Source organism: Papaver somniferum, chromosome 1 (assembly GCF_003573695.1).
Source record: "Papaver somniferum cultivar HN1 chromosome 1, ASM357369v1, whole genome shotgun sequence".
Lineage (NCBI taxonomy): Eukaryota > Viridiplantae > Streptophyta > Magnoliopsida > Ranunculales > Papaveraceae > Papaver > Papaver somniferum.
In genome coordinates, this window is record NC_039358.1 from 238,909,780 (window position 1) to 238,921,305 (window position 11,526).

General features: G+C 35.6%; 2 protein-coding genes across 2 annotated transcripts; both read right to left on the reverse strand.

Annotated features, from left to right (window-relative positions):
* Positions 1-2,325: 2,325 nt before the first annotated feature.
* On the reverse strand, positions 2,326-3,177 carry LOC113273848 (RNA polymerase II C-terminal domain phosphatase-like 4). Its single transcript, XM_026523443.1, has one exon. The coding sequence runs from the start codon at positions 3,175-3,177 to the stop codon at positions 2,326-2,328; it is 852 nt and encodes a 283-aa protein (XP_026379228.1).
* A 4,899-nt stretch (positions 3,178-8,076) lies between these two features.
* On the reverse strand, positions 8,077-8,928 carry LOC113273859 (RNA polymerase II C-terminal domain phosphatase-like 4). Its single transcript, XM_026523451.1, has one exon. It carries the CDS (start codon positions 8,926-8,928, stop codon positions 8,077-8,079), a length of 852 nt encoding a protein of 283 aa, XP_026379236.1.
* Positions 8,929-11,526: the final 2,598 nt, after the last annotated feature.

Here is an 11,526-nt window from a genome sequence, read left to right on the forward strand (position 1 = left end):
TAAAGAAACACAAGGATTTTTACATGATTTGATCATTGTGATCTACATCCATGGTTCTTCACTAGTGATCATTAAAATTACGTATGGATTACATTGAGACTCTATTAATGAGTATTTGGAGCTCTCTAAATCTAGTTTTGGGAAAGAGGAAGGAGATAGTAATAATACAAATTCTACCTTGTCACTATACATAATATGTCCTCATATAAAGTGTGTCTCTTTCCTAAAATTATATCCCCTTTCTCTCTCCTGTCTTCTTCTTTATATAGGTGTTTACCTGATGGATGACAACTCACATACAACTAACATTGTCTTATCTCGTACTAAGTTCTCGCACCTTAAGGAAGTAAATGAATCTCGCACACTAACAAATATTGTGTGCGATATTCTTCCCCTACAATATATATGCCGGCTGAACTGTACACAAAAGAATATATGTGGGTGACTTGAACAACACCATAGATAACTGACGAATTGTCAACAGAGAACAGCACAGAAGGCACATAACATAAAGTAGAAGAAACTGGCGAATTATCAACGGAGTTCTAAATGGTCAGAGTTACCTCTTCATAAAGTGTTGAACCAATCCCAGCATAGTGTTGATGATCAACATAGATAAAATAACCACCATTGGTCAGAACCATACTTGTCTTTTTGTTATCTACACACCCGCACTACCAAAATGTGCTGGTCATGAAACCCCCAATACATAAGCAAAGTATCTTTGATGTTCTGGTTTAATTTTGCTAAAAGTTTTCAATAGGATACAAAGTTAAACCTACTAATTTGCAACAAATATAAGAGTGTATATGCATTACCTTTATAGGAGTTATCCGAATCGTTCCCTCTTTTCGCAGTATAGGTGACATCAAAAACGTAATTTTGACAAGCACAATAGTTTCTTCTCGGTCTACTCAATTCACTGTATATCTAAGATAGGCGCCTCTTTTGATGCTTTTGAAGCCTTCTCCTACTCTGCATTGCATCTCATCGTAGAAGAAATTCAAGCCTCAAGTATAACCTAGCCTCAACGGGCATCCTTTGTATTTTGTAACATTATACAGATTACACTTACACTCCGAGAATCGAAATCGATCTTCCACCCTTCGTGTATCAATAGCCTGTAGCCGGGTACGATAATTAACAACCATCTCTCCCCATAGCAATCTGGGATTTCTGGAGGATTTCCAACCTCCATCCCATAAGGATCTGGGACGTGCGTGGTGGTTCATGTGTTTCAGATCCAAATCCAAAGTACTGGTCAAGGTTCTTGCAAAATCTAACACAACAAACAACATAAAAATGCATCCTAAATTAGTAATCGCACCATAACCGTCACATGCAATTGTAACATATATGTAAGAAACATGTAATCAAATTCTCACCGAGTAACAAAAACTTTATACCAACGTATGAAAAAAGACGATCTTATTTTGTTTGGTAAAGCTATACAAAGAATACTGTTCTCTAGATACAAAGCAACAGTTGCTAAAACCATTTTAAAAATTGAACTCTAAGAATTAAATGCAAAACACACAATATGAAAGATACAAATTTGATTTTTCTGAGAAGCCGATTTTTTTCATGGTTAGGATTTCTCTACTTTGTTAGCATCACAATTGCAAAATTGAAGAATAACATTTTAGTTCGCACTACGTACATGGGTTTCATCTTTGCAATAGATAATTCTTTGACTGAAAAGGAAAAACCGAAAAGAGAAAAAAACAAACGGGTTTCCAAAGTTGGGGCAAAAGGAGTCTTGACTCTATTGACGACTTTAAATGTCCGTGTTTGGAGTGCCACCGGTTCAAAGGAGCTTTTTTTTTTCCCTACCAACTGATTGTCGAATTTCTATCACTTCATTTTATTGTTATTGACAAAACAATTCGTTGAAGTACTTTCTATTCAATCACTATGGACGTGAAGAAGAACTGCTTCTTCCTTTTTTCTTGCGATGGTATTAATTTGGTCGTTTAGTGTGTGTTTGGAAATCGCATACTTATTTATCCACCATGAAGAGTCGTGTCGGTAAAACCCATCTTCCCATACACTCTGCAAACTGACAGTCGTATGGTTGAATCTTTTCATATATTCAGTTATGCGACAATGAGTCTGTAACGATAAGACGCGTCAATTCCATTGGCCAGTTAATTGCTGACGATGCTGCCACATGGCTTTCTAAACTTTAAGAAAACTCAAAATTGAATTTGGTTGCGCCACATCAGCATTAAGATTCCCCTTTATATTAAGAAGTATATTGATTAATTAATAGAAGTTGATCCAGGCACAACTTTACTTTTAACAATTTCCTGCACCTTTCCTAGACTACTTTCTAGACGCCTTCAAGACTGGCCTTACATCTACAGTATCGACATATTCTTGAAGCTCAACATCAGTCTGTGGAATGGGGAACAACTCAAAAAAACTCTTATGAACACCTTGAAGAACTTCTGAGATTGATTTTAGGGCTTCATCTACATCACCAAAACCTTCTTGGTCATCTTTCTTCAATTTATGTCCTCCATTTTCTTCAGTGAAGTACGTATATTTATCTATCTGTATCAAATTATTCTGGTGCTCTTCCCACACATACTTGTTATCATCGATTATTATCGTGTTCTTCTCGTCAGGTCCGGCCAATATATCCATATTTTTTCTATTTTTAATCGTGGAGTCATCCTTCGACACAATCGAGTTAAAGATAACCCCATCTGGATCAAGTAATTTTCCCATTACTTCTGCATAAAACCTTGTGCCCATCGTATACAAGAATAATTCAAACCTGTCACTGAGTTGTTTAAGAAATTCCCTTGTGTAAGGCCTCAGTTTTACGTATATTGCCCCCATATACTTATATAAAATATCTCCATTCCTACAATTATCGTCCTGCATGGACGAAACAACAATTGCTTTCTTGTCGAGATAATCTTGATCATCCTTTGATACGTCACAAATTCTCACGGAGTGGATTAAGGTGTGATCCAAGTCAAGAACCAAAGAAAGCTTCTTATTCTCAAAAAAACATCTCTTGTACGTGGTACCTAACATCCTACTACGTTGAATCAACCGTTTGTTTTCTTCTGCGTTATAACTCATCAATTGTTTGATCTTCATTCTCTTTAATATTTTATGTGCTTCTTTGAGTCGACCTTCATAAGAATGAACTAAAGTAGTCATCTTCTCTCTGTCTTCTAAGTAGTATAGCATGATATGTAAGCACTTCTTTTTCTCTCTTTTCTTCTGGAGAAACCTTGGGATATCTTTCTGATATTTATTTGCTTACGATGATATATATAAGTGCTGGATATAATTAATAGAAAGTGATGGGTCGGTGAATGCCATGATCATTCCTTGTTGGATTATGAATTCCTGCCTATACGTTTAACAATTTCTCTTGAGAGAGGCCGATCTAATAAAGGGCCACCACTGTAATAACTCCTAGTGTAACCGGTGGCGGTGGTGCCTTTAAAAGTTTTTTTTGTTATTATTTTCCTTTTTCTTTTTTTCATAACAATAATTCCAGACGGAATGCTCAATTTTTTTTTCATAACAATAGTTCCAGACGGAATGCTCAAAAAATTATGTGAGCTGTACTTGCAGGAAATCCTACAACCATATCCATTCAAGATTAAGTAACTCTCTTCAAGAAATCATGGTGAAAATTATTTGTTTATTTCTCAAGATTTTAAGATTGAAAACAAAATGTTACGAAGACTTTACTTGCTCTCCAAATAAACTTTCTCTCTCCTAATTTCTTGTATAACACTCACCCTAAAGAGATCTCTCAATACACAGTTTCCTTCCCTTTATATAGGGTAATACATAATGGATGACAGCTAATAGATCTCCTATTTTCGGAATCACTGTGCGTTACAATCGCTCATATACATTCGCTTAACTTCGCACACCTTACACTTTCGCCAATACCCCCATCCACAATGCATGAAATGGAGTTGTCGTAGGGGTATTACAACTCTAATCTGTAGTCGTCAATATTGATTTTTCCCGTAGTGGTAGCATTGGTCGAGAAAAGAGTAAACTTCTGCTTAACCCAAAAGAACGAAAAAGGAGACGTGAAAACAAGTTGTGTTGCTGCAATAAGGAGAGACGCCCTCGCATACAAAAGGGAGCACAAACCATAATAATACATAAAATATTTCTTTAAATTAAGCCTGGTATAACAGCACAGAAAAAAGGTTTCCAGAAGTAAAGAAGTCAATACCAGCAGCTAGCCAAGAATGTCTTAAAAAAAAAAGAGAATTGAAATATCCCAAATTACTAAATAAGGGAAATTACAAACAAAAAATTAAACAATGAAAACTTCAAATTTTTTAACAAGATACAACAAAATTATTAGAATATAAAATGAAGTATTCAATAAACAAGATTTAATAAACTATAATCAAACAAGTTCTGTAAACCCGTGCAAATGCACAGGCTAGTTCATTAGCTAACTCAAAAAAAAAAGTGATAAGCGTAATTCATAAGGGTTGACCCATTTATACATACATACACATAAACTAAAGGACATATACCCTAACCGCAATAACATAGAGCCAAGATTCGATGTTGACTACTCATAGTGAAAGCCCCGATCAACAATTAGGTAAAAGCAAGATTGTTGAAAGTCAAAATCAAGATTTCGATGTTAACGAATGCATATTATGTTATTTATTCTCTTGCGAACCTCGGATACTTTTTTCATCTTTGATGGCTAAGAACATTGTTTCCTTCATACATGGTAATGTCATCGAGTGCGAGAAGACACCAAAATCGAACGATTTTAGCAGCCTACAAATTAGAAGTGTGGCAGTGGCTGGCTACTTGCGCCTGCGGAAATGCATCTCTACATCATTATATTATCTAGGGCTGTCAATGGGTACCCATTACCCGGACCCGGTCCTAAAGTTGGACCCATTAGCTACTGAGGACCCGGCGGGTAATTACCCGATTGGACCGAATTTAAACGGGTCCAAACGGGTAATACCCGTTGGGTACCCGCGGGTATCGGGTACCCGTTTATTCATTCTTTTATTCATGTTTTTAGCAAAATTACAAGTATTTTTGCTAGTTTTAGCTTTGATATTTTACTCATTTAAATTTTTTCTCTTACATTTAACCTTTATTTAGTACATTAATAAGAAATAATAATAATTTTGTATAAAAATTACTTAAATCCAAGCCAAAAAGAGAAATATATTAAGTTTTTGAGGTTTTTTAAATAGTTTTATTAAGACCCAATGGGTACCCGGAACCGACGGGTACCCGGGTATTTAAACGGGTCCGGTTCTGGGTCCACAAGTTTAGGAACCGGACCCGGAACCGTTAGAAACCGGACCCGACCATTATAAGTAAGGTCCGGGTCCGGGTCTAGTGATATCCGGTTGGATCCGGACCCGTTGACACCCCTAATATTATCTGTCAATGATTGTTGAAAGACTCTTTATAAAATAAGACTTAAAATTGCATACAAAAATGAGCAAAAAGAGGGGCAATCAGTGTTGCAATTAAAAAATAAACTATGCTATTATGAAAATCATATAAACAATATAAAATCACGTTCAATCTAAAATATGGTGTGTTGATTATGATTAAATACATCATAGGGAGAGGCCTCGGCATAGGCAGTCATATTGAGATATATGTAGTTGTAGGAAATCCTATAACACTTAAGATATTTTTTTGAATCTAAACTTATTAATCATCCAAATCTCAAATATAAGCACTAGAAATATAAAGAAACACAAGGATTTTTACATGATTTGATCATTGTGATCTACATCCATGGTTCTTCACTAGTGATCATTAAAATTACGTATGGATTACATTGAGACTCTATTAATGAGTATTTGGAGCTCTCTAAATCTAGTTTTGGGAAAGAGGAAGGAGATAGTAATAATACAAATTCTACCTTGTCACTATACATAATATGTCCTCATATAAAGTGTGTCTCTTTCCTAAAATTATATCCCCTTTCTCTCTCCTGTCTTCTTCTTTATATAGGTGTTTACCTGATGGATGACAACTCACATACAACTAACATTGTCTTATCTCGTACTAAGTTCTCGCACCTTAAGGAAGTAAATGAATCTCGCACACTAACAAATATTGTGTGCGATATTCTTCCCCTACAATATATATGCCGGCTGAACTGTACACAAAAGAATATATGTGGGTGACTTGAACAACACCATAGATAACTGACGAATTGTCAACAGAGAACAGCACAGAAGGCACATAACATAAAGTAGAAGAAACTGGCGAATTATCAACGGAATTCTAAATGGTCAGAGTTACCTCTTCATAAAGTGTTGAACCAATCCCAGCATAGTGTTGATGATCAACATAGATAACATAACCACCATTGGTCAGAACCATACTTGTCTTTTTGTTATCTACACACCCGCACTACCAAAATGTGCTGGTCATGAAACCCCCAATACATAAGCAAAGTATCTTTGATGTTCTGGTTTAATTTTGCTAAAAGTTTTCAATAGGATACAAAGTTAAACCTACTAATTTGCAACAAATATAAGAGTGTATATGCATTACCTTTATAGGAGTTATCCGAATCGTTCCCTCTTTTCGCAGTATAGGTGACATCAAAAACGTAATTTTGACAGGCACAATAGTTTCTTCTCGGTCTACTCAATTCACTGTATATCTAAGATAGGCGCCTCTTTTGATGCTTTTGAAGCCTTCTCCTACTCTGCATTGCATCTCATCGTAGAAGAAATTCAAGCCTCAAGTATAACCTAGCCTCAACGGGCATCCTTTGTATTTTGTAACATTATACAGATTACACTTACACTCCGAGAATCGAAATCGATCTTCCACCCTTCGTGTATCAATAGCCTGTAGCCGGGTACGATAATTAACAACCATCTCTCCCCATAGCAATCTGGGATTTCTGGAGGATTTCCAACCTCCATCCCATAAGGATCTGGGACGTGCGTGGTGGTTCATGTGTTTCAGATCCAAATCCAAAGTACTGGTCAAGGTTCTTGCAAAATCTAACACAACAAACAACATAAAAATGCATCGTAAATTAGTAATCGCACCATAACCGTCACATGAAATTGTAACATATATGTAAGAAACATGTAATCAAATTCTCACCGAGTAACAAAAACTTTATACCAACGTATGAAAAAAGACGATCTTATTTTGTTTGGTAAAGCTATACAAAGAATATTGTTCTCTAGATACAAAGCAACAGTTGCTAAAATCATTTTAAAAATTGAACTCTAAGAATTAAATGCAAAACACACAATATGAAAGATACAAATTTGATTTTTCTAAGAAGCCGATTTTTTTCATGGTTAGGATTTCTCTACTTTGTTAGCATCACAATTGCAAAATTGAAGAATAACATTTTAGTTCGCACTACGTACATGGGTTTCATCTTTGCAATGGATAGTTCTTTGACTGAAAAGGAAAAAACGAAAAGAGAAAAAAACAAACGGGTTTCCAAAGTTGGGGTAAGAAAATAATCTGATCAAAAGGAGTCTTGACTCTATTGACGACTTTAAATGTCCGTGTTTGGAGTGCCACCGGTTCAAAGGAGCTTTTTTTTTTCCCTACCAACTGATTGTCGAATTTCTATCACTTCATTTTATTGTTATTGACAAAACAATTCGTTGAAGTACTTTCTATTCAACCACTATGGACGTGAAGAAGAACTGCTTCTTCCTTTTTTCTTGCGATGGTATCAATTTGGTCGTTTAGTGTGTGTTCGGAAATCGCATACTTATTTATCCACCATGAAGAGTCGTGTCCGTAAAACCCATCTTCCCATACACTCTGCAAACTGACAGTCGTATGGTTGAATCTTTTCATATATTCAGTTATGCGACGATGAGTCTGTAACGATAAGACGCGTCAATTCCATTGGCCAGTTAATTGCTGACGATGCTGCCACATGACTTTCTAAACTTTAAGAAAACTCAAAATTGAATTTGGTTGCGCCACATCAGCATTAAGATTCCCCTTTATATTAAGAAGTATATTGATTAATTAATAGAAGTTGATCCAGGCACAACTTTACTTTTAACAATTTCCTGCACCTTTCCTAGACTACTTTCTAGACGCCTTCAAGACTGGCCTTACATCTACAGTATCGACATATTCTTGAAGCTCAACATCAGTCTGTGGAATGGGGAACAACTCAAAAAAACTCTTATGAACACCTTGAAGAACTTCTGAGATTGATTTTAGGGCTTCATCTTCATCACCAAAACCTTCTTGGTCATCTTTCTTCAATTTATGTCCTCCATTTTCTTCAGTGAAGTACGTATATTTATCTATCTGTATCAAATTATTCTGGTGCTCTTCCCACACATACTTGTTATCATCGATTATTATCGTGTTCTTCTCGTCAGGTCCGGCCAATATATCCATATTTTTTCTATTTTTAATCGTGGAGTCATCCTTCGACACAATCGAGTTAAAGATAACCCCATCTGGATCAAGTAATTTTCCCATTACTTCTGCATAAAACCTTGTGCCCATCGTATACAAGAATAATTCAAACCTGTCACTGAGTTGTTTAAGAAATTCCCTTGTGTAAGGCCTCAGTTTTACGTATATTGCCCCCATATACTTATATAAAATATCTCCATTCCTACAATTATCGTCCTGCATGGACGAAACAACAATTGCTTTCTTGTCGAGATAATCTTGATCATCCTTTGATACGTCACAAATTCTCACGGAGTGGATTAAGGTGTGATCCAAGTCAAGAACCAAAGAAAGCTTCTTATTCTCAAAAAAACATCTCTTGTACGTAGTACCTAACATCCTACTACGTTGAATCAACCGTTTGTTTTCTTCTGCGTTATAACTCATCAATTGTTTGATCTTCATTCTCTTTAATATTTTATGTGCTTCTTTGAGTCGACCTTCATAAGAATGAACTAAAGTAGTCATCTTCTCTCTGTCTTCTAAGTAGTATAGCATGATATGTAAGCACTTCTTTTTCTCTCTTTTCTTCTGGAGAAACCTTGGGATATCTTTCTGATATTTATTTGCTTACGATGATATATATAAGTGCTGGATATAATTAATAGAAAGTGATGGGTCGGTGAATGCCATGATCATTCCTTGTTGGATTATGAATTCCTGCCTATACGTTTAACAATTTCTCTTGAGAGAGGCCGATCTAATAAAGGGCCACCACTGTAATAACTCCTAGTGTAACCGGTGGCGGTGGTGCCTTTAAAAGTTTTTTTTGTTATTATTTTCCTTTTTCTTTTTTTCATAACAATAATTCTAGACGGAATGCTCAATTTTTTTTTCATAACAATAGTTCCAGACGGAATGCTCAAAAAATTATGTGAGCTGTACTTGCAGGAAATCCTACAACCATATCCATTCAAGATTAAGTAACTCTCTTCAAGAAATCATGGTGAAAATTATTTGTTTATTTCTCAAGATTTTAAGATTGAAAACAAAATGTTACGAAGACTTTACTTGCTCTCCAAATAAACTTTCTCTCTCCTAATTTCTTGTATAACACTCACCCTAAAGAGATCTCTCAATACACAGTTTCCTTCCCTTTATATAGGGTAATACATAATGGATGACAGCTAATAGATCTCCTATTTTCGGAATCACTGTGCGTTACAATCGCTCATATACATTCGCTTAACTTCGCACACCTTACACTTTCGCCAATACCCCCATCCACAATGCATGAAATGGAGTTGTCGTAGGGGTATTACAACTCTAATCTGTAGTCGTCAATATTGATTTTTCCCGTAGTGGTAGCATTGGTCGAGAAAAGAGTAAACTTCTGCTTAACCCAAAAGAACGAAAAAGGAGACGTGAAAACAAGTTGTGTTGCTGCAATAAGGAGAGACGCCCTCGCATACAAAAGGGAGCACAAACCATAATAATACATAAAATATTTCTTTAAATTAAGCCTGGTATAACAGCACAGAAAAAAGGTTTCCAGAAGTAAAGAAGTCAATACCAGCAGCTAGCCAAGAATGTCTTAAAAAAAAAAGAGAATTGAAATATCCCAAATTACTAAATAAGGGAAATTACAAACAAAAAATTAAACAATGAAAACTTCAAATTTTTTAACAAGATACAACAAAATTATTAGAATATAAAATGAAGTATTCAATAAACAAGATTTAATAAACTATAATCAAACAAGTTCTGTAAACCCGTGCAAATGCACAGGCTAGTTCATTAGCTAACTCAAAAAAAAAAGTGATAAGCGTAATTCATAAGGGTTGACCCATTTATACATACATACACATAAACTAAAGGACATATACCCTAACCGCAATAACATAGAGCCAAGATTCGATGTTGACTACTCATAGTGAAAGCCCCGATCAACAATTAGGTAAAAGCAAGATTGTTGAAAGTCAAAATCAAGATTTCGATGTTAACGAATGCATATTATGTTATTTATTCTCTTGCGAACCTCGGATACTTTTTTCATCTTTGATGGCTAAGAACATTGTTTCCTTCATACATGGTAATGTCATCGAGTGCGAGAAGACACCAAAATCGAACGATTTTAGCAGCCTACAAATTAGAAGTGTGGCAGTGGCTGGCTACTTGCGCCTGCGGAAATGCATCTCTACATCATTATATTATCTAGGGCTGTCAATGGGTACCCATTACCCGGACCCGGTATATTTGGGTCCGGTTCCGGGTCCTAAAGTTGGACCCATTAGCTACTGAGGACCCGGCGGGTAATTACCCGATTGGACCGAATTTAAACGGGTCCAAACGGGTAATACCCGTTGGGTACCCGCGGGTATCGGGTACCCGTTTATTCATTCTTTTATTCATGTTTTTAGCAAAATTACAAGTATTTTTGCTAGTTTTAGCTTTGATATTTTACTCATTTAAATTTTTTCTCTTACATTTAACCTTTATTTAGTACATTAATAAGAAATAATAATAATTTTGTATAAAAATTACTTAAATCCAAGCCAAAAAGAGAAATATATTAAGTTTTTGAGGTTTTTTAAAAAGTTTTAATAAGACCCAATGGGTACCCGGAACCGACGGGTACCCGGGTATTTAAACGGGTCCGGTTCTGGGTCCACAAGTTTAGGAACCGGACCCGGAACCGTTAGAAACCGGACCCGACCATTATAAGTAGGGTCCGGGTCCGGGTCTAGTGATATCCGGGAGGATCCGGACCCGTTAACACCCCTAATATTATCTGTCAATGATTGTTGAAAGACTCTTTATAAAATAAGACTTAAAATTGCATACAAAAATGAGCAAAAAGAGGGGCAATCAGTGTTGCAATTAAAAAATAAACTATGCTATTATGAAAATCATATAAACAATATAAAATCACGTTCAATCTAAAATATGGTGTGTTGATTATGATTAAATACATCATAGGGAGAGGCCTCGGCATAGGCAGTCATATTGAGATATATGTAGTTGTAGGAAATCCTATAACACTTAAGATATTTTTTTGAATCTAAACTTATTAATCATCCAAATCTCAAATATAAGCACTAGAAATATAAAGAAACACAAGGATTT

What these genes read in the sequence shown, in the direction of transcription:
- LOC113273859 (XM_026523451.1), bottom strand. Translation starts at nt 8,928, where the DNA reads ATGACTACTTTAGTTCATTCTTATGAAGGTCGACTCAAAGAAGCACAT.
- LOC113273848 (XM_026523443.1), bottom strand. Translation starts at nt 3,177, where the DNA reads ATGACTACTTTAGTTCATTCTTATGAAGGTCGACTCAAAGAAGCACAT.